The sequence below is a fragment of the Prunus dulcis genome, chromosome 1 (assembly GCF_902201215.1).
Source record: "Prunus dulcis chromosome 1, ALMONDv2, whole genome shotgun sequence".
Taxonomy (NCBI): Eukaryota; Viridiplantae; Streptophyta; class Magnoliopsida; order Rosales; family Rosaceae; genus Prunus; species Prunus dulcis.
In genome coordinates this window covers 24,580,217-24,604,650 of record NC_047650.1, presented here as the reverse complement: position 1 = coordinate 24,604,650, position 24,434 = coordinate 24,580,217, and the positions used below count along the sequence as shown (strand labels likewise).

Sequence of the window (24,434 nt, the reverse complement as noted above, 5' to 3'; positions counted from 1 at the left end):
ACCTCTTTCTATGTGAACATTATTACCCCCCGTCTCCTTTTTCAATTTCACTCACAACTCTCTCTGCCATGTAAATTGCAAAAGGGCCAACTCCAAGGACCAAAGGATCATGAATTTTACCAACCACACTCTTCAAACCAATTACTCGGCTGCCCAATCTTCATAATAAATTATTATTCATCTAATAATTACAATGTCCACTTACCATGTGAATTAAGGTCATTTTTTAAACGGAATTACCTTAACTTGCATATCAGAAGTCTCAAGTTTAAACTCTCATATCATAAAACAAAATGAACATTTAAATTAATGTCATAATTGCATAATTTCTTTAGAGTTATTTTACTTCACCACGAATTAATTATATATACTTTTTTGTTCTTTATTTCAAACGTGTATATGAAACCAGGCCTCTGCAATTTCTATTTAATTTGTTGTACTTCGTTGAAACTTAGTCAACAACTCATAGGCCAATTAAAAGATACTCGGCTGCTTATGCTTTTCAGCCATTCTAACCCTAATGTTCATAAGTTTAGTATTATATTGTCGAGAGTCCAAGAATGCAACAAAAAACAAAAAATAGGATAATATTGAACCCTTCACTATCGTCTTCAATTCACAATACACAAATCAATGACCCACCCACCCATTCCGTTCTGTGTCTCCATTGTTAGAGACGAAAGTAGGTTCAAGGTCTCTAATACAAACTCATGACTCTGGGATATGGGTAACCACCACCAAGAAACTAAAAACCAGAGAAAAAAGTTATTCTAAACTATGGCAACTTTTAAGTAATCCTTGCAGGCCTTACAGATGCTTGTAACTTTTATGGACCCCTTAGAAAATGCACTGTATCATCAATGAAAAATAAACTCCTACTCCTATCAGTTTGTCTGCAGCACACAAACAACGTACCCTTGTAGCTGTCACACAAACAACAAGCAGGATCGGTTTTAGTAATCCACATTGAAAACAAATCATTGTTGAGAAAGATTATACAGGGTCATAACTTCAATACTCGGAAATCATCATGTTTACCTGAAGGAACGTCAGAAGCAATATCACTCCTGAGTTTCAGAGAGCATGTATTATGATGGGGGTTAAAAGGTTGCGAGTTTGAGCGTATGACAATCCCAGAGCAGAGCCTACATAGATCATACAGTACATGAGATAAATTGTGCTCGGGGATATCTAAACCACATTAATGTATGTTGAAGGTGATGTAGAATTTTGTTTTTAAATTTTTTAAAGTAACCATGTTACCTAGCACAAACAGCTGGGGAAACTCTCCCAGAGTGAGATGTGCAAGTGCAAATACAGCTGCACCTATTCCAATAGCAACTGGTGTAGGTACCCTGCAAAAAGAACTTGTCAGGGATAGATACCCAGGAATGAACAGTTGACAGCAATAACATAACTAACTATACTAAAACTAGCTAAAACCAAGGAATTTTAATCCCATCCTTAGCCAACTCAACAAACCTTATATCAAATATTTGGATGATTCTGCAATTTTTACTACATCAGTGCCACAAAAGCAGTTTCTTCTACCATATATTTCTCAGCATGTACACTTCTTCAGGCTTCACTCTTGTTTGTAGAATTTTGTGAAATCTGGCTAATTAATTAAGCAAAGCAATTTTAGGAGTGAACCAAACAGTATCGCCTGGATGGCAGATTACTAGTTAATCCAGCCTCTACTTTCCAACACACACTAGTTTAAACTTCTGAAAATTGATAACAAAATCTATGGACAGAAATTATTGAGAAAACTTCCGAAATAATTGTAGGGAAGTTTAGGGGAGCTACCATGCATGTTTAGAGAAATGTAGAGAGAAATAATCAATCATTGTAGGCATATTATGCAACTCTATAAAAGGGAAAACATGGAAAATTACCACTCAGTCATGGAGACCATAAAAAAAACCCCGAAATACAGTTTCCTCACGAATTGGAGCCAAAACTCCAGTGATGCCCAACAAGCAAGCAGTGCTGCAATGAAGATTAACAACAGCTGAATCAACTTGCTGCATCCTCAAGTCTTAGTGCTGAAAAGTTTCAACACCTAAGCCTATGAATACTATAATTCCCAGAACACGCACAAAAATGAAAAGACCCTGTAAAGTACCTGACACTTGAAGATCCAATCAGTGGAAGCAAGCTAACTAGAGCGTCCTTCTGAAACCAAGTAAAAATTAATAAAAATCACATATATGATTCCTTACATGGTGGAATTGATCCTGAAGAATCATAGAATTTGTGTCCGCTGCACTTTATAACGAGAGAGAAATCATAGGGTACGAACTCTCTCTCTGGGCTCTCCCCCCTGAACAAGGACGCAGCAGCCTCTGTCACTGCGATGGCAGCTATTGCACAAGCAAGACCAATCCCCGCCCACAAAAGCCACCCCTTCTGTAGACTGAAAGTGTTATCTCATTGAGACAACTACAAGAAAATGGGATAACAGGAACCCTTTCTCACCTCTGTGTGCGTGTGTGTGTGTGTGTTTGTGTCTTTGTTGTCTTACTATAAAGTAAAAAAGGAGTTGGAAAAATCAGTACCACAGCGATAAACGTCTTGAGGCAGCGGTTGGAAAGTGTTGGCAACAGTATACAGAACTGCAAGTACAGCTGCAGTTGTAATACTAGCAAAACAATAACTGAACCCATTAGACCCTCATAAAATTCTCAATCCAACACACAGCATTACAAGTAGAATTACAATGTGATAATACATACCCTCGATCAAGAAACAGTATCTCTGCCTTTTCATCTATACTCAAATCTTGAACTCGAAGTCCTAAATACGGTACAGCTGCTGTCTCTACCAATCCTGTCAAAATAAAACTGCTTGGGAAAAAAATTAATCTTATTCTTCTGAATTGTGAAATACCAATCCAGTATTAAACATGATTAAATGAGCATTGGCAGATTAAATACTAAGAACCCACCTCAGTCCACAAGCAAGTGATGTTAAGGACACTGTTTGCCATTCCCAGGGCACCTCCCATCGCTTCAAAATCTGCCACTGCACTCCAGTTTCCTGCGAATTTCACCAAAAAATTGTTTACTTTTGTCCTTTTTTATCAGAGTTGTTTTGTTTGAGTCAACTGAGAGTTAGTTGAAGATGAAAAGTGATAACCTTTTCTTGTAAATCGCCTTTGGGCTTTACTCTGCCCTTGAAAAGGCAAACGTAAGACGACAACAATTTTGTATAAGTAGGTAGCGCTTGCCCCACTGCTTTGATTAATACCTCTTTACCTGCTGTTGACAACAATTTTGAATTCCAAGTAGATAATTTCTGCAACAACGTGTCGCGAACATGGCTGAACATCATATATTTGTTTCGTTGGGTAACTGTAGGTAGCCCCAGATATCTCGCATGGCAAGCCACAATTCTAACCCCAAGCATGTCCGAGATTAGTTGCTTTGTGATAGGATCAGTCTTGAGACTAAAACAGGCAGCGGACTTGTCGAAATTAATCATTTGACCAGATGCCTGTTTGTACACACTGAGAATCTGAAGCAAATTGGACACTCCAGATAAATGCACATTATAGAAAAGTAAACTGTCATCAACAAAAAATAAATGGGAGAGAATGGGAGCTCCCTACACCACAGAAACCCCTTCAGCACAAATTAGGAACAAGTAAGGGGACAGTGGATCTCCCTGGCGCAAACCCCTTGTTGGCACAATCATACCCGTAGCTTCTCCATTCACCTAAATTGAATAAGAAGCCGTAGAAATACAATCCATAATCATGTTAACCCATCTGGCATTAAAACCCAATCTGCTGAACAGAGCTTCTAAAAAATCTCATTCTACCCGGTCATACGCTTTTGACATATCAAGCTTGAGGATCATCTTCTCCAGCTTACTTCCACCCCGCTGTTTAATAGCATGGATACTCTCAAAAGCCGCTATAATTTTATCAGTGATAATCCTTCCAGGAACAAAGGCACTCTGATATTCGGAAATAATAAAAAGCATGATCAGCTTCAATCTGTTCACCAAAGATTTAGATATAATTTTATATAGCACTGGGCATAAATTGATTGGTCGAAACTCAGTAACCTTCGTTGGCCTGTGCACCTTCGAGATGAGAGTCAAGAGCGTGTGGTTGCTCCCTCATTCAGAATATTTACACAGAAAGCCACTATATCCCAGTACTTCTAATAAAACAAAGCAGGCATGCCATATACTCATGGCGATTTGGTAGGGAACATTTGATTCAAGGCACCTTCAACCTCATCCCTAGAAAACGGGCGGTTTAGACTCTTATTATGCTCCAACAGGCCGTACCACCTCAATGATGTGAGAGTTGTCAGCCGTGCCATTTGCCTGAAATACTGGTACAATCAATATAGATTTGTGTTTCCTCATGATCAGTTCTCCTTGTGTACTTTCTTAGGCCGTGTAAATCAAGTCTGCATCATCTTCTATACATTAGAATCGCATGTGGTAATTATTCATAGGTAATGGTTATTTTTCCAAAGTGTTCTTCGGTAGCAGTCTCCCTCACAAAAGCTAATATTAGACTGGCTTCTTCCATCATTTCACCAAATCCAATCAATCGAACACGTTTTAACGCTTGTCAAACACCGTCCCACATTATATTTTGGGGGATTCCAATTTCTTGCCCTTTCGAACATCTTCCCTATCTACCAATTCGAGATCAAATCTCTGTAAATTAGGAAGGTGTGCGAGCAAGTATGACATGAACAACCAACCAGAAGAATCGGCAAAAAAAAGTGACTAAAAATTAAACTGCATCTACATAAGCTACAGCTTGATAGAGGACAAGAAGTGTACCTTGCTACTGGAAGCCTCTATGAAGTTGAAATCGATGCCCCACAACTAGATGTTCTTGAAATAGAAGAATCGGTTTTTGCGAAGTTTAAGATTGGAAACTTCAAGCAACTCCGAGAAGTAAAGCTTCAAAGTGGCTTCTACGAAGCGAAGAGGCAACTAGGAGAATTGGGAGAACTTCTCGTTCTTTTGCGTGAAATATTTTCTACGATTAACACAGCGTCAATATCTACTAGCTGCTTGGTTGTCGGAGATGGTGCTTTCAAGGTATGATTTAGTTTCTATTTTGTATTAAATCGTAGAAAATATTTCTTGCAAAAGAACAAGAAGTTCTCCCACTTCTCCTAGTTGCCTCTTCGCTTCGTAGAAGCCACTTTGAAGCCTTACTTCTCGGAGATGCTTGAAGTTTCCAATCTTAAACTTCCCAAAAACCGATTCTTCTATTTCAAGAACATCTAGTTGTGGGACATCGATTTCAACTTCATAGAGGCTTCCAACAGCAAGGTACACTTCTTGTCCTCTATCAAGCTGTAGCTTATGAAGATGCAATTTAATTTTTAGTCACTTTTTTTTGCAAATTCTTCTGGTTGGTTGTTTATGCCATACTTGCTCGCACACCTTCCTAATTTACAGAGATTTGATCTCGAATTGGTAGATAGGGAAGATGTTCGAAAGGGCAAGAAATTGGAATCCCCCAAAATATAATGTTGGACGGTGTTTGACAAGCGTTAAACGTGTTCGATTGATTGGATTTGGTGAAATGATGGAAGAAGCCATTCTAATATTAGCTTTTGTGAGGGAGATTGCTACCGAACACTTGGGAAAAATAACCATCACCTATGAATAATTACCACATGCGATTCCAATGTATAGAAGATGATGCAGACTTGATTTACACAACCTATGAAAGTACACAGGATAACTGTTCATGAGCCCTAGCTGCCTCTTCGCTTTATAGAAAACAGTGTTAAGACCTAGATTTGGAGGACACCAGACACTTGAGGAAAGAGAGCAATCCTTCTGTGCTAAAAATAAAACTCTACAATGTGGATTTATCAAAGGACCCACAGGATTCTCAAGCTCGGATTGGATTTAGATGTGAAAGATAAGCATACGTAAACGACTATAATATTTTTTTTTTTGAATAGAAACATTGTATTGATAAGCAAGAGGAAAAGACCTCGAACAAACAAGAAGACCAAAAACAAGAGTCTGACCTACTAAGAATGAAAACAAACTGTATAAAAAACAGAACAAACACAAAGCCTTAGTAAAATCATCTTAAGACTGCCATCATATCTCTCATGATGGTAGAGTAGTGATAGTCCTTGAACTGCCCCGAAACCGAAGCCCAAAGGGATGCCCAAAATTTAATTCTATCCCATAATTCCTCAACCCTTACTCCTGAATGACCCTGAAAAATTCTTCGATTTCGCTCCATCCAGATATTCCAGAAAATAGCATGAATTAGACAATCACGAAGGATTCCAGCTTTCTTCCCCTTCCCCGAAATCCTCAGATTGATACTAAGGAGCTCAAAACACCCTTTAGGAATCACCCACTCCGCTCCGAGGGCATCCAGCATCCTCCACCATAACTTTAGGGAATACGAACAGTGAATGAACAAATGATCAATGTTTTCTGCATTCTCTTTGCAAAGAACACACCAAGAGGGGGATAAGCACATCTTTGGTTGCCTCCTTTGGATGCAATCACAAGTATTAATCCTACCATTTGCTGCCAGCCACACAAAAAATTGAATTTTCGGTGGAGTCTTTGCCTTCCAGATTGATCTGTAGGGGGGAAAGACAACACTAGTGGTAGAGATAAGAAAAGACCTGAAAGACTTGCAGGAAAACGAACCCTGCTCCTCAATCTCCCAAGATCTCCGATCCGGTCTAGAACCGAATAATCTCACGTTCCCCAATATATCCAAAAGTAATACCACTTCAGCAATTTCAGCCTCAGACAAATTCCTTCTGAAATCAAAATCCCAATTGAGAGGCATCTCATGATTGTTAGCAAACCAGGCTATACATTGATTTTTTCTCCTAGACAAGGAATAGAGTCTAGGAAACAGATCTTTTAGAATCCCTTCTTTCAGCCAAAAATCCTCCCAAAATCTAATTTTCTCCCCATTTCCAACAGAAAATCTGCAGCATTGAAGAAAAGAATTATACCCTTTTGAAATTTCTCGCCAAGGATTCCTGCAAGACACCTTGTCTATCTGTTTAGTATCCCACCCATTTGAGTCTAATCCGTACTTGCTCTTAATGATCCTATGCCATAGCGAATTGGTTTCAAGTGGAAATCTCCACAACCATTTAGCTCTGAGAGCTTCATTTCTTTCTCTTAAAGAACCAATACCAAGACCACCCTCCTCTTTGGATTTAGTCACCCTAACCCACCTGACCAGGTGACAGTTCTTCCCTTCTTCTACACCCTCCCATAAAAAGTTACGCATAAGTTGTTCAACTTTGACTGTCACACCAATAGGCATCTTAAACAATGACATATAGTAAGAAGGAATGCTGCTCAAAACCGCTTGGATTAGCGTTAACCTTCCGCCTTTGGATAAGCAAGCCCTCTTCCATTTTTGAAGTCTTTTCTCCACCTTATCCAAAACTGGATTCCAGAAATTAAGAGCTCTTGGGTTTCCCCCGAGAGGCAGACCCAAGTAAACCATAGGCCAGCAGCCAACCTCGCATCCCCAACTGCCCGCCATGTTATTCAGAGCCTCAATGCTAAAATTGATCCCCAGAATGCAACTTTTAGCCTTATTAATCTTCATTCCAGACACATCGCAGAACAACTTCAACATCTGCAACAGATTTAACCAATACTCTTCCTTGCCATCCAAAAAGAAAATGGTATCATCTGCAAATTGGAGGGGAGAAACTTCAACTTGATCATGACCAGAAACAATTCCATGAACTAGGTTAACATCTTGAGCCCTTTCTATTATTCTGCTTAAAACATCGCTAACCAAGGTAAATAGGAATGGAGATAACGGGTCCCCTTGTCTTAATCCCCTAGAGGCTCTAAACTTTCCTCTTGGTTTTCCATTAATCATAATGGAAAAGTTGGCAGATTCCAAGCAGCCGAATATCCAGCCTCTCCATTTGACACCAAAGCCTTTCCTAGCCAGCACATCATCTACAAAATTCCACTCTACATGGTCATATGCTTTCTCGAAGTCAATTTTGAAAACCAGCCCTTTTCTATTCTGTTTTCTGACTTCCTCAACAACTTCATTTGCAACTAACACAGCATCTAGAATCTGTCTCTTTTGGACAAAGGCTCCCTGAGATTGGGATATAGTATTTCCAAGAACCTCCCTCAATCTTGAAGCCAAGACCTTGGATATCACTTTATAAAGGCTCGTAACAAGACTAATCGGTCTGAAATCAGTAACCTTCACGGAATTCGCCTTTTTAGGAATGAGGCAAATGAAAGTTTCATTTGTAACCCCATTAACGATTCCACTTTGAAAAAAATCTTGCATAACCTTCATGAGGTCTCCCTTGACAACCTCCCAGCAAGATTGGAAAAAACTCATGGAGAAACCATCTGGTCCCGGGGATTTGTCCTTGCCACAATCAAAAACTGCTTTCTGAACTTCCTCCAATTCAAAAGGACGTTCGAGCCAATCAGCCTCCATTTGGCTAATGGGACACCAATTTGGGCCTTCAACTCCCCAGCCTGCATTTTTATTGCTGCTATATAACCCTTTAAAGAATCTAATCACCTTCCTTTCAATGTTAGCGTCTACTTCTATAACTCCCAAATCCTCCACTTCTAATTTATCTATGTAATTTATTTTCCTAGCTCCATTTGCCACTCTGTGAAAGAATTTGGTATTCCCATCACCTTCTCTTGCCCATTTTACCTTTCCTCTTTGGCGCCATTTGACTTCCTCCTTCTGGGCCAAATCGCCAATCTTTAGAATAAGATTATCTCTCTCAGACCTCAAAAGGTGATCCAAACCTTCAGTTCCTTCACGTTGATCCAAAACCAGCAATCTAGCTTCTGCCTCCCGTAAGTCCCGCTCTACATCCCCGAATTCCTCCTTGCTCCATACTTTCAATTTCGATTTTAGCATTTTTAACCTCGACATGAATTTGTATCCCTCCCATCCCGGAGTCTGGTCCTCATCCCACCACAGCTTTATCTTCCTCTTAAAATCCGGGTGCTTCAGCCACATATTTTCAAACCGGAATGGAGAAGGACCCCACTTTACCCTAGAGGTATCCAGCTCAATAGGGCAATGGTCAGAGGTAATTCGCGGCAAAGCTTTGTGGCGATAATGAGGGAAATGATCTTCCCAGCTGCCCGACACCAGAAATCTGTCCAGTCTTCTACAAACTGCATTTTCTCTTAGATTAGACCAAGTGAAAGAAGCGTTTAGGAGATTGGGATCCCGTAAATTTGTTTCTTGGATAAAATCATTAAAATCTCTCATGCTTTTAGTCACTCTTCCTTCGTTCGACTTTTCAGCTGAAAAGCGGACCACGTTAAAGTCCCCTCCAAGACACCACTTATCACCACAATACCCATACAAATCAGCCAATTCTTCCCAGAAACTAATTCTTTCCCTCTGTCTGCACGGGCCATATATCCCGGACAGCCACCAATCCGTCCCAATATTCTCTACAATTCTAATAGAAACAGAAAAATCGCCAACCATAGAATCGATTACCGAAACAGATTGGGAATTCCACAAAACTGCAATGCCACCAGATCTTCCCAAAGAGGGCGAGAAGACCCACTCCTTGAATCTTGACCCCCAGACCCCTGTGACCAATTGTCTGTCCACAATCTCCTTTTTAGTTTCCAACAAAATTACTATGTCTGGTTTGAGTCTCCGTAGTTGCTCTTTGACCAGTAATCTTTTCCTTCTACTTCCCAGACCTCGAATATTCCAACTGATTATCTTCATTAATGAGAGGAAAAATCCCTTTTCTTCTCATTACCATTTCCAGGGCCCATCGAACCCGTGTCACCATTGGAATTACAAGGTTTACCATGTCTTCTGTGAGCCAAGTTCTTCTTTAGGGGCACCAAAGATATGTCCATTTTGTGCATCAAAGATTTAGGTAAACCGTCATTGCGTCCATAACCTCGACGATTTCTTCTTTTTCTCGAATAATATATTACTTCTGGAGTGGTGTCTAGGACAAAAGTTGCAACGTCGTCAACTTCTAGCCCCGTCTGCACATCTGGCTGGATATTGGTAGGAAAACAGCCATCCACATACCCATTAACACCACCAGGGTCATCGGGAGAAGCAAAAATCTCGTGAAGAATCCCCTCTTCATTAGCAAAAGCATCAGTATATTTCGTTTTCTCGTTCGAAGAAGATTCGTCTTCGAAATCAGATTCCGACGATAGAACTTTGGCCTTTGAATCCACAGATTCCGGACAGATTGACGAACTGGAATCATCATCCTCTCTATCAGCGATCGACGATGGGGGGAGGGAACAGACCAGCATCGGAGGGCCTGCACTAGAAATTCGATCGTTGAAGTGAGATAAACCTTTTCTAAAGCCCCTACTTCCATCACCGTTTGCTCGGCCGAATCTGGAGAGAAACTTGGTTTTTGGCTTCAACTTAGTTGCCGTACCCTCACTCTTTGACTGGGGTTCAGAAATCTTATTTTTTTCTAACCCACAAATAAGACTCGGCCCACTAAAAGACCTAATATTTCCGAAAGGAATGGGCTCAGAGAAACAACCACCAAATGGGTTAAACTGGCCTGAAGGTTTCGAAGTGGGCTCGCCAATAATTGGGCCCATCGTCAAAGCATTATCACATGTAGCCTTATCAGATAGTGCCGACATAAGAGGAGGGAGAATTAAATTCTCTGCCGCCCTGATAGAAGTCCCATCACCTTGGAACTTCTGGTTCTGCGTAGTTCCGCTGAAACAACTCCGATTTTCCTTCTCGAGCCAATCAAACTCATTAATATTGCTTCGAGCCCAGTCCGCCTGGGGCTTTTCAACAATCCTCCACAGTCTTTGATTTGACAGAATTTCGCCTCCAGCTATTGCCTGAACAGTCCCATTTGCAGAGATCCAAGGCTGGTCATGCCGAGATGTGGTGGGCCGGATTGCCGGAGAAATTGGTCTGATTTTCACTTGATAACATTCTGTTCCTTCTGTAAGGGTCAAGATTTCCGGTAAAAACCCAATGAAATTTTTTCTGGTTTTAATTCTTGCTTCGAACAGGTACTTGTAGTTTTCGGTCCGCTGGTCCACCTGAAGCAGTCCCCCACATTCCAAGCCTATGCGCTGGAAGAACTCCTTGCTCCACCAGTGCATAGGAAGCCCTTTAATTCCAATCCAGCCACCGTAGCTAACGATTTTGGGGATATAATTTTTCAGTCCTTGTTCCCAACTGTACAGCAAAACATCCGTTTGTCCCGCCACCGCCAGTTTTCCACTGCTACATACGTTCATCGCCTCTGATTTGCTGTCGCAGGAGAAGAAAGCCCTATTAATTTGATAAGGGAATAAATTAACGTTTTTATCCAACCGGCCCTCCATCGCCTTCCGGATACCCTCCCAGGACTGGTGCAGTACTAACCTTTCACAAACCACCACCCAACTCCAGTTTGTCATATCATCTGTACTGCCATACCCTTTTTCCTGCTCTTGTAAACCCCCCTCACTCTGTACCACCTCTTTGTAAGTCTTGCCCATTACTCTGTCTCTGACACTCACAGCTGAGTTGCCATCTTCTTCTGTGAACCCGTGTCTACTCGTTCTGTTTTTCCCTTTTAGAATTCCTTCTAAATTCTCTTTGATCTGAATCCACCCGCTATCGTTCTTACCCTGGGGTATCACCACAGACTTCAAGAATCCGTGTACGCACTTGGTCAGTCTCAGATAGTATCCTTTCCAGTTATGACCCTTTTCTAACCACACTTGGTAAGAGTCCCCCCTGTACCTTCTGAAGACATTCTGTACCTTGTCATCCAGGATTAACTGCAATTCTTTGATTAACCACTCTACGCAGCTAAGTTCTAAGGAAACGTGGAAAAGACGATCTTTAACCTTCTCAGTGATTAGGATGGACCCTCCATACGATAGATCATCTATCTTAATTCGGAACTCCTTTGATTCAATGTTGAAGAACCTTGGCATATGTCTCTTACTCACCTCTCCCTCATTATGTTTCCTACCCCCTCTTTCTGTTTCCCTCGCTCTCTCACCCTCACTTTCTCCCATCACTCTAAACTCCCGCATGCAAACAGTTTCTGGAATGCTTCCCACTTGTAAACGACTATAATATTGTACTATATTCTTGCATTTTTGGAACCTCTGACTTTCTAAGGAGGCCTACAAGCAAAAAGGTTAATGCGCTAGTCCTTATTGAACTTATTTGTCTCTTAGTCTTATAAAGCATATGAAAAAACAAGGTCAGAACATGTAGAGTTTTTTCTTTTTTCAGACTATTAGCACTTTTCAATAGTTTAATTTTACAGAAAGGCAGTGTGAAGAGGCATTAAAGGGCTTCTCATGAAGTATAGAGATAATAAATAAATAAATAAATAAAAGATTAGAAATGAAATTTTGCTCATTGGCAGCTTTGGTGGTCTTTATGGTATGACTGGTTGAGTTTATAGTATAATCTGATTAATGGGTCATATACCTGCTGGGATGTTGAAGGTTGCCTAGATGATGTCTTAATGTTCCCATGGCCTGACTTTGTTCTCAATCATTATGTTGATTGTAGATTGATAATAAGCATAACTATTTTCTACAATATGGAAAACTATACTTCCTGAGGAATACCTGAAGTTGGAATATTTATATGGACATTAGACTATGTTGCAAGCTTTAATTTCTTTCTTTTCATCGATGATAATGTATCCTCGTTTGATACAGACAGATCAGTGACTATTTCCAAGAAAAATATTTGTTTTGTAATGTTTGGGGATGAACAATGCAGAGCGAAATGTTCCTGATGGTACAGGACGAATTGGCTTGTGGAGGATTTTTGTAATCAAGAAACAGATAAAACAGAGAGTGCATACAGATCAAGAACCCATACAGATCTCAACTTACAAAAGAAATAGTGCATACAGATCAAGAACCCTATACAGATTTCAACAGAAAAGAGGGAAGCCCTAAATTCTTCAAATAAGCAAAAAAATAATCTTTTTAAAGAAAAGAGTTTTTCAAGAAACAAATTATATGAAAAAGCAGTCAAATGGGTATCGAGGGATGTGGAAGAATACCTCGGAAGAGATGGCGACCTGGAGGAGATGGTCTTCAGATGATGCTATGGTTCGCTTCGGAGGATTATTTCAGACAAATGGCACGGCTGACAACTTCAAAACTTCAAGTGAGATGTCCTTCTTAGTGTCCTCAAACTCGAAGCTGCTAAATCCTAAATCCTAGTTGTAACTTTATTTGAGGCTCTTTTGCTTTTATGGACATACTAGCAAAAGGTGCCCGCATAATGCTGTGGGTTTTAAAACCAAAGGCAGTTTGTACTAAACATATATGTCTGAAAATCAACCCAAAACATCAATCAAATGAAACCAAAGGCAGTTTATAACAACTCCATGTCCTTTTTCATGTTAAAAAAGGTCCCTCAAAAAAACAAAACTTTTCAAAAAGCCACACGAAAAGGCATTAATATATAATCAAAAGCAATATCATGTTATTATCACTCTTATCAACAACTCCTCCAAACACATCATATCTTCCATAAACTAAAAGTTAAAAGTCAAAAAGATTAATATGTATCTAAGCACAGATCACACATGAAACAGCTTGTCATTGGTTCAAACTACATAAGAATTACTTGGCTTTATTTACAGCTGGAATTTCAACGTAGAAACGCACCTCTAGCTTAAGAGAACCAAAACAACCACCAAACAGCTTTATCTAAAGCAGCAACACACCACCTACAAAACATCAAAAGGAGACATGGTTAAGAAAGAAGAGGAGAAAAAGCAAGAAAAAAAATGAAAAAATCGAAAAAATTGCAGTTCATGATTTTCTAGTCCCCACTGTCCAAATATGTTTTTATGCGCAGTGTTTTTATATGAGATGCTTGAACTTCGTTAGTCCACTACTAAAACAAAACAAAAATCCTGGAAAACAAAAACAAATACCTGCTAGTTCATCTTTGGCCAGTGACTATACAGCATCAATCAACCGCATGATGTGGAGCCCTGATGGGACACTTTTAGGTAAGCATAGGTGTCCTTGTTTGTTTAGTGTCTATTTAATTTTATTCTCATATTGTGAAGTAGACACCTGCTAGTTCATCACAACAAAGTATTATCAAGAAATAGGAAATCAATCTTAAGCTGGTTATGATCAATCAGGTTTCTACTGCAGGTGTAGCATACTCTAAGCACATCGTGCAGATATACTCCTATGGGGGTAAATTGACTTAAGTATTGCTGTGGTTGTCCTCTTGTTTTCAGATGGAGGCTCGTGTGTTGTCACGTGTGGGGAGGATAGGGTCATTGAGGTTTGATCTGACTTAACTAATTCTGAAGTGATTGTGCAGGTTCAAGTTCAATGTCAGTTATGATTTTTCAATATTCTGCAGGTGTGGGATGCAGTCAAAACGAAAAACTTAGTGAGTTTCAGAAACCATACCTCAGTTCTTGACCCCGATTTCACAGCAAGGATTGAAAGCGCACGGGATTGAGATTTTGGAATGGGGGAAGGAGGCGGCGGCGAGTTCGAAGGAGGAGGCGGCGGCGAGTTCGAAGGAGGAGGCGGCGAGTTCGAAGCAGGGTGAGATGATCGAAAACTGATTAGATGAAGATGATCAAAAACTGATGAGATCAAGACCAAACGAAATCCCAAAACACCAAGGTGGTCTTGGCAGCCATGGGAGGCTTGGAAATTGGAGGGTCGCTTGTGTTCTTGATGGGTTTCAGCTTCTTGGCATCAGTGACGCTTCTGGTTTTGAGCTCACCGCTTCTGTTGATCCCCTCTGCTGTTTTTTGCTGGGTTTGTGTTTGTGGGAGTGATGACTGGGTTTGCTGTGGCTGGAGCCATGGCCCTCATGTCTACTTTGGGTGGATTTTCCAGGAGCTTGGAGGCACACGTCTTTTGGGATTTGGTGGTGTAGCTGAGAGATTGAAGGAACATTTTTCGATTGGAAATGGTGCGTTCTCTGAGAGAACGAACATTTGGGAACGGAAGAGAACCGAAGGGGAAGGGCAAGAAGGTAAAAAAAATTAGGGAAGGGCAATACGGTAATTTTACTGTGCTGAATAGGACAAAAAAGAACAAAGAACATAAGTAGGGGGCAAAACCTTAAATTCACTGTTCCTAATGAACAGCTTAGGAACAGTGATTCTGAACTCAGTTTTAGTATATACTAGCAATGGTGCCTGCACGATGCTGCGGATTTAAAACCGTGTGAAATGTGTACGATAGTAAGAAGAATGGTATTATTGATGTCTGTTAGAAGGGGGTCTTTCTCTTGTTAGCTCTGCGGTAAAGGTGGCTTATGTTCTTTCTTGTCCTCTCTCCAGGGGTTTTAACTCTGTTGGTACAAATTTGAAAAATGGTAGGTGTTAGCGTAGATAAATGGAAAATTTTAAGTGAAGACAATAACTATTATCACAAAATGAAATTAAAAAGTCCAAAAGGACAACACAACAACTTAGGTACATTAAGCATTCTATTAATCGACAAAACTATAACCTCAGTCTATTTAATCAATTGATAACAAACTTACAACAATTGTGACAATTTATTAAAAATGTATAAAAGAATTAAGCCAAAATATCCGAGTTTTAATAGAATCAAATCAAAGGGTGTTGATGAGTTTAGGTGGCTTTTATACATTGTTCTCGACATTGCCTCTCTATTATAAAATAATCACTTCAATGAAGTATAGTGTTTGCTATTGAGGTATGCACCAATTTAATCATTGGGAATGAAATTGGAACATTTTATAAATAAAAAAACAGCAAAAAGAATAGATGGGAGTCTTAATGCAGAAAAAGCAATACCAATGTTTTTCCAGACCAACCATGATAGAAAAGAAGGGAAGCAGTAAAACAAAGAGAAAAGGTAGATGAAAGAAAAAAGAAAATTAAAGTCGAAACCTAATTACTTTCCTACAACAAATCAATTGAAACAAAAAAAATTTACAAATATCATAGTATCCACAGATCCTAAGTAAAGAAAGAGTATCATAGCAATATGTAAACACATGTATTCACTAATAATGAAGGAGAAGAAACTTACAGGGATTCCATAAATAACAGAAGTTCTTTAATGTAAGAAGGCCTCCATCTATCTTTGTTTGTTTCTTTGTTTCTGACAAATAGTCAATCTATATCAAATAACAATTCATAAGATTTTTAAGTTTTTTTTTTTAATTTAAACCAATTGCATGAATTTACATTCCAAGAAGACACGGCAAAAGAGTCAGGGAAAAAAAAAAAGGGACCTAAACTGAGAATCTGCTAATTTTAGTGGGAGTTTCAGTGATCCAGTTGAGAATTTTAAAACCATACAAACCCATCATCCCATCTAATAAAATATAAATTGAATTACAATAATGCGAAACTAACACAAAGCAGAAAACATACAGAATTTCATGAAAAAGGCTACATAATGCATTACCGCTATTTCTTAATCTAGGCTCCATATACATATATTTCACAAAATTTCGGCAAGAGAAAACTACTGTAAATCTGTTTGAAACTGAAAAGAGAAAAGATACAAATCATCCCTGCGTATAAGAATAAGAAAAGAAACAGTGCAACAAAAATATGGCAAAATATTTAACCCCATAAGCTCAAACTCAATTTAGTTTACCAAGATAGATGTCTTCTTGAAGAACAGAAGGAAGCACTTGATTCAAAACACCCCTTAAGAAATTTAAATATGCTACTACGTTATGTACACATCATGGATAAACAGATTATTAAGTTTTAAGAAAAAGTCTATCACAAAATTTAATCAAACAAATCATAAACCCTAAATTCCAACAAATCATATATAGTCATATAATCCAACAAATCATTATAATCATCAATATTCATCCAATCCAATAAAGCATTATCCACAAATAAAATCATCAACATTCAACTAATAACTCATTATAAAAATTTCAGCTAACTAAAAATATTAGGCATTATCATCAATTAGGGATTTAGAGTTTAAAAATTACTTGAATATGAGCTTTTCCACACCAATAGATTAAAATCAGAGATTGAGAAGGAAGAGAATGAAAACCTGGGGAAGTAAATCAAGCCCGCAAGCCAAATAAATGAGGCTCCAAATGCAGCTCCGAACCTTTTCAGCCATACACTTGAATTAATCAAACCAAACAGTCATATCAATTAATCAACAAATCAGTTTTTTTAAGAAACAAATTTAATTAAGTCAAATGAACAAACAGAGAGAGGAAAAGAAGTCCATCACAAAATTTAATCAACAAATCATGAACCCTAAATTCCAACAAATCAAATAATCATATATAGTCACCTCATCCAATAAATCATTATCCACACACAAAATCATCAATATTAATCCAATCAAATAATCATTATCCACAAACAAAATCATCAACATTCATCCAATTACTCATTATAAAATTTCAACTAATTAAAAATATTAGGCCTTATCATCAATTAGGGATTTAGAGTTTAAAAATGACTTGAATATGAGCACTGAAACACTCAATCAAAATAATAGACTTATGTTTTGGAATAAGTCTATTGCATTATGTCATGTAATGGATGGTTTACTTGCAGCTTTACCATTTGACACGCCCTAAGAGAAATATATCACACAAAAACAAATACCAAATTAAATGAAACCTAAGAAACTGTTAAGCTAATTTCTAGATATTTGTTTACCAAATTTCATACAACAATCCTCCACTTAAACTGACTGTTTACAAAAATGCTAGGAATTTGTATGCAGATTACATATGCAATATTTGGCTAATCCATTTCACCAGTAGCCATATATTTAACTAAATAAACTACGTCTAAAACCAAATGGGTATAATTCAAGAATAAAACCAACCTTCTTAAAGCAGACCCATCTAAGTTATAATATGCAGTGGAACTGAGAATAAAAAGAACCCCCAAGCATCCCAGTACCCTTACATGAAAAAAAAAATGCATAATTCACAATTCTGTAACAGAAATTCTCATTAAATTTAACAGAAATAAAAAACAGTGAATTTAAGGCTGAGATTTAAACGACTTATTGAAAGAAAAAAATTGAGGATGAGAGAACGATTGACAAACCTCTTTGCTAGACCAAATGCGGAACCCTACTTCGTTTTTCTTGTAGCACCTTCAAAGTCAGTCAACATTCTGTGTTGTTCTACGAAAGATATTTACGAACACAGAACATCATAGAACACCTTTATTGTAAATTTCTTCAACACAAAAAATCCAGAGCAAAAATATTTGACGAAATTCTATTAAAGAAAAAAAAATACTGAAATTATAGAGAAGGAGAGAGAACAATGTATACCGTAACTTCTGTACACATACGCTGGCTCTGTCCCACAACAGCAGCAAGGGCAATGGCAAGCCTTTGTTCAAGCACAAACAGTCACCTCCCATTACCAATTCAAAAGCCTGTTCAATCCCATCACAGGGGAGAAATACAATCAAAATTAACAAAAGGGAAAGAAATTGAAATACAGTGGAGGAGATTAAAATATGTAAACCTTGTTTCTATTTCAAAGTCCACGGATAGATGTAATTGCGCTGTTTTGTTGTTGTAGTACTGCAATGCACACAGTCATCAACTTCACCCAAGCAACTCTGAGTGCCAATTCAAATCCACCATGAACCAATCCATAAGCTCAAACATAGAACCCAATTAGATGATAAACCATCACACTAAAAGAGCAATTCGAGGATATGGTTTTTACTTGAAATGCTTTGGTGAGATTGCAAAATCACCTTTGTCCTCATGCTCAGACCCTTCAACAACAAAAAAAAGAATGAAAGGAAATTTTCGTTGTAATTCCAAGCACATGCAAAAAAGAACAAAGGCACCAAATTTTCAATCCAACATAATTATAGAACAAAGACTAACTTTTGCCCTTATGTCCTTGAGTTTCCATAGAAACCCAAGTGATTTCAATAAAAAGTACTAATGTCATTAAGTGGGTGACCTCAAACGCTCTTAAAAGCATAATTAGTGAACTCCTACCCACAAAACAACAGTAAAATGTTTAAAAAGATGAAATTTTTTGTTTTTTTCCTGACATTTTCTTAGCAAACAAACAGACGGTAAGTAGGTTTCTACATATTTTTTAGTGTAAAATCAGATTTTTTGTTTGAATGATCTTATATTGAAGCAACCATCTTTACCTTCCAGCTGAGAGACTGGTCGATTAGCTCAGAACATCAGTTCCAAATCATATTTCCTTTTAGATGCAAACATATATTAAGCTCCTGGGGTTCATTATCCAAATGCTCAAATAGAGAGAGACAGAGATATCTTGCCTGCTTAATAATTTTTTGTTTGAGATCCTCGGAGAGACCGCCGGTCCCAGAAGATTGATCACGTCATCGTCGGACAGCTGTCGTTGAATCTCAGAGGAGGCGCGATCGGGAGATCCAACGGGTGAGGCATCAGAACCGTCCATCGGAGATGGTAGGAGAGAGTCGCTGCTCGTGATGATGACGGTGGCGGCGGCGGAGAGAGAGAGAGGGGGGGCGGCGGCGCTGCGATGAAGGGGAAGGGTGTGGGGCTGATCAATGGTTTTCCTTGTCTCAGCGACTCCAACGAAGTCCCGAAGAGAAGAGAACAGGGCTGGAGGGTAAAACGGCTAATTCACTGCTCATCACTATTCCTAAACTTATGAAAGCAGACCATCACTTAAGCAGAGGCAAAACCGTCACTTCACTATTCCTAAGCTACAGCCTATGAACAGTAGAACAGTGACTTCGGATCAGTTTTAGTATATATATAATAATAAATTCACTGTTCCTAATGAACAGCTTAGGAACAGTGATTCTGAACTCAGTTTTAGTATATGTATATAATTTTTAGTTATTCACTACATTTTAAGTATTCAAACAAACATTGTATTCGACCAAAACAAAAAAAAACAAAAAAAAAAAACATTGTAAACCGTGTATCCTTCTCGTACAGTGTATAGCTTGAATCTGGATCAAGGTCAGGGCCTATACCTTGTCTCCGGGTCGTCATGCTTTCTGGAGGAGACATGCACACTTCGAACAGTTATCAGAGTAGGCGCGAACTGGTGTTTTTTCCAATTGAACCACCCCCGATGTAGCTTTGAGATGGAAAAAATGTATGTAGGGTTTGCAAGGTGGATTATTTATTACCTTCGTCCTGATGTAGGTGAATGGTATTTATAGAGGGAAGAGGAGAGATAGATATCTAAAAGGGAAGATATTTATCTTCCTTCCCCCTAGTAGGACTGGGTTACATTAAATGACCTGTTCTGATCACCATACTTTCTGACAGGGGTTGTATAATAAAGGAACATGTGGCTTTGGATATGAGGCATATTAAATGATCCCTCTCCATCACCAACCTGCTCACTCGGAAATCAAAGGGTAAGGCGACACCTGGTTTTGGATGGGAAGTACATTAACTGATCTATCTTAATTGCCAGGCTGTTTATCAAACGAGTGGAGTGATTGACTTGACAGGGGTCTGATCATGCCTATTTGGTCATCAATGCGCCTCTGGTCATACACGACACCACAGTGGTCAGGTCGGTATCTGAATGCCCGAACACTGATTCACCTTTTGTTATGTCAAGTTTCGACTAGGAGGCCTTTGATCGATACCTGAGGCATTATGTATGATCGGGTCGGTGTACGTTTAACGCAACCATCCATAGCCACGTGGTGATTTGCAATAGGCTCGACTCACAGTGATGGCATGAGCCATTAACAAACATAAACAATAACTATATAAATAATAATAATTATAAAATTATAAAAAAAAAGCTTTTCAATTGAGGAAACCTTTTTGCCAACTTATCTTGTATGTATTCTACAAATAAAAGGAGTAATAAAAAATTGTACGTACAACAACCAATAAAGAGCAAGGTTTGATTTTAACTCACTTTGGTTGTTTGAAAGGTTTGATGTTAGCAAGCAGTTGAGATGAGAACCACATGAGTTTTCATAGATATTTGGATGAATGTCACATATTAATGAATTTCTACGAAGTACAGAATGGCTGTCATCCCTTCGTGTGTTGGAGGTGAGCTAAATTCTTCTACATTAGAAATGTATAGGGCTATACAAACGAATATTACAACCTGTTAGTTTCTAAACCACCCTTCTTTCAGGAAAATCAGAAAGTCGGCTATGGAACTGAATATTACAGTAGAGGAAAATAAGTCCCTTCCCTACCAATGTCCTCAACAACATTGCTTGGTCTGCCTTTCCCAGTTTTTGAGACTTGTGGCCTTCCGATCTTTGGATCATTTTTGTAATGCTAAATTAAATTCCTCTCCGCGTCCTATATGGTCAGGTGAAAGTTGCAACAACAACAAAAACCACCAGCCATTCAGGCTCAGCAGCAGCTACAAGCCTACAACGACTTAACCCATTCAATCTCGCCAGACAAGCAGCTGACATTAGCTTGGTTTGCACTTCAGTCTCCATCCCTGCATAAACCGCATAAGGTCTTTCATAAACTTTGATGAATTCGGTAAATAGAACCAGAGGCTTTTTACCAAACTAATGTCCAGTCAGGAAGTGTTAGGAATCTAAACACTGAACATCAAATTAACCTTACCGAATAACTGCAAATAATAATTACTGATCAAGTAACAGGTGGAGGTCCTGGAGGAGATGGCTCTTCCCTATGCCGGAATAGCTTTACTAGTGCTCTGCGCTCACAGTCCTGAAAATATTTAACAAAGAGAAATAGTTCAATTAATAATTTGTCTCACTAAAAAACATTCAATTGTACGTTCTGCATTATGCAGCCAGGACCCCGTGCAACTCGACAAACTCAAAATACATGATTAGAATGCCCAACAAATGCATGCAAATTGCTAAAAAAGAATCAACTTATAAAATAATCTAGTTGTTCCTTGTGCAAGAAAGTACGCTGAGTTAGGCTTTTTATCAATCTACAATCAATATGATGATTGAGAACAAAAGTAGGTCATCGGAAAAATAAGACATCCCAGCAGGTATCTCAGCCATTAATCAGATCATACTTTAAACTCATATGTAGCCATACCATAGATAGCACCAAAGCTCTCCATGAATAACAACTTCACTCAATTGCTTTTTTATCTCCATACTTCATGAGAAGCCCTCTAATGCCTCGTCGTCACACTGCCTCTATGTAAAATTAAACTAATGAAAAGAGCTGTCTGAAAGAAAACTTTACATCTTCTGAGGACTTGGTTCGTCATCTTCAACTCTACACCTATTAATTTTCTTGTCCGACACAAAGGGGTCTAATTACTAACTTCAATGTTTATTAGCCAAACAAAATATCAGGATGATGGCAAGTTCTTTTAGCATCATCCCATTTCATACAGAACCAGCAGAAAGAGGAAAAATAACTATTTAACCAAAAACATTTGATTATATGCTTTATATGGATACGAGAAGACAAATACGTTCAATAAAGACTAGCTCATTAACCTTTTTGCTTGTAGGCCTCCTAAGAAAGTCAGAGCTTCCAAAAATGCAAGAAGATACTGCAATCTTACACTCGTTCTTGTATGCCTTGTCCTTCGCATCTATATCAAATCCAGTGCTTGAGAATCCAGGGGGTCCTTTGATAAATCCACAATGTAGAGTTTGATTCTTCGCAAAGAAAGATTGCTCTCTTTCCTCAAGTGTCTGATGTCCTCCAAATCTAGGTTCATATATATTACTAAGGGAAGGTAATCCCTCTTGGTCAATGAACTTTAGTGAAAACAGTGTGAAGTTCATGACTTCCTTAGGTTCAACAAGATACTCAACTTATTCCAAAAACCCAACCTCGCAAGGCAAATTTGGAAAATCATTATATGGGAGGGGGCAAAAGGGATGAGCCATAGGGATAAACCGGTTTGCAAATTTTGTATCTTTGTACAATCCAACGAACAAGAAAGAAAAAGACATCACATCTTCATATGCATAAGCACTAAATCAATAATAAACTCAAGGGTTGTGATATGAAACATTGAAAATATAACACTTCACACTTACACTACTTACAATGCTTGCATCTGGGTGGTCTTCCAACAACATGAAATGGCAAAAATTTCTTGCCGTGCTGAAATACGGATACTAGACCACTACCTTCTAGTTTAGCTGCAATGAGTAATAAACTACATCTGTAAATATCCCATTATAATACCAAGATGATTAGATAAGAAAATAAACGAAAGTTCAAGTTTTGAACATACCAGGAAAATGCATGTTGAGGCCAAAGAGTAGCAAGTAAATCAAAAAGATTGCTGCAAAGAGAAACACCCTAGATCCAGAATTTGTGTCTGACAAATCGACCCAACCTTCTTCCTTTACGAACAAGGCGAGTGTCATGCTCACTTGGACCAAAAGATTTCAACAACGCCCCTATTATACCTCTAGTCCTCATCTCCGGTAACAATAATTCTATCTCTACCGTCGTGTGTAGAGACCCATCATCATAATCTTACATGCATTTTCTCAAATAGGAAACTAACAACATAAGAGAGCTGCTTCCATGACGTGGCGGGTTTACCTGATCGAAGATCTATCGGTAAGGGAGTGGTGAAGTGGGAAAGCGATGGGAAGGTGAAGATCTATCATCGTTGATAGAGCCCCCGAGTTTGCATGGGAGTTCAATAATTAGCGTAACATTTTTCTCCTGTCCCCTGCAATTTTCACCCGTCTCAGGCTGTCTGGAAATTACCAGCTACCAATATTTTTACCGGCCCAAATGGTAAGAAGATATTCACAACCCATTTTATCCTTTTTATACTGTTATAAAACTAGAATAATAAGAGAATGAGAAGTACCACTGTAATATTGTGAGTGGAATTATATTTCTCTTTGTGGTGTTTACACTGACATAATTTCTCCTCAGATAGACTCCACTCTTTCTCTTCTCTCTGACGCTCACTCTATTTTCTTCTTTCTTCCTTCTATTCTCTTCTTCTCAGATCATGGTCTCTCTTTGCATAGAGAGAAGCCTTTTATAGGGAAATGGTGGATAACACCCGTGAATCTACAACACACACCCGTGAATCTACAATACAATCATGCACCAAAGTCTACAAACAAATAGTAAATGGGCTCCACTACTTTATACTTTACAACACTCCCCCTTGGAGACCACATGTCCCTAGATTGGTTGCCTCATTAAAACCTTGCTTGGAAAAACCCAGTGGGAAAAAACCTAAGCGAAGGAAAAAGAGTACAACTTTATTTGGGAAATAAGGGTAATGCACTCATGTTGCCTCGTTAAAACCTTGCTAGGAAAAACTCAGTGGGAAAAAAACCCTAGTCGAAGGAAAAAGAGTACAACGTGCATATGTCCTATGTTAGAGGACTCTTGAACGCTGCCCCTGATTTTGCATGCTCCAACTTGATTGCTTGCAGAGTTGTCGTAATCCGATGCCATGCACTAACTTTTGGAATGTACATTTTGGCAATGATTTAGTGAAGAGATTTGCC

General features: G+C 38.7%; 1 protein-coding gene across 26 annotated transcripts in view; it reads right to left on the bottom strand.

Annotated features, from left to right (window-relative positions):
* Window positions 1–561: 561 nt before the first annotated feature.
* LOC117627875 overlaps window positions 562–24,434 on the bottom strand; it is a 53,899-nt gene continuing 30,026 nt past the window's right edge. Inside the window, exons 1-15 of one of the 26 annotated variants that reach the window (XR_004585858.1) lie at window positions 19,149–19,686; window positions 18,704–18,755; window positions 18,497–18,593; window positions 18,298–18,404; window positions 18,066–18,144; window positions 17,839–17,916; window positions 17,041–17,100; window positions 3,142–4,341; window positions 2,951–3,042; window positions 2,739–2,846; window positions 2,562–2,644; window positions 2,129–2,178; window positions 1,899–2,048; window positions 1,264–1,355; window positions 1,121–1,145 (exon numbers count right to left, since the gene is read on the bottom strand). Coding sequence is in view for 2 of the 26 variants with exons in the window: in XM_034360185.1 (XP_034216076.1) it covers window positions 1,075–1,145; window positions 1,264–1,355 (163 nt within the window). In the remaining 24 variants the exon portion in view is untranslated. Of the gene's footprint in view, window positions 924–1,038; window positions 1,146–1,263; window positions 1,356–1,482; window positions 1,615–1,898; window positions 2,049–2,128; window positions 2,645–2,738; window positions 2,847–2,950; window positions 3,043–3,141; window positions 4,342–15,168; window positions 15,335–16,044; window positions 16,133–17,040; window positions 17,116–17,838; window positions 17,917–18,065; window positions 18,200–18,297; window positions 18,405–18,496; window positions 18,594–18,703; window positions 18,756–19,148; window positions 19,688–24,434 lie in introns of those variants that run through there. The other 25 variants (XR_004585848.1, XR_004585843.1, XR_004585847.1 and 22 more) reach the window with 25 other exon arrangements.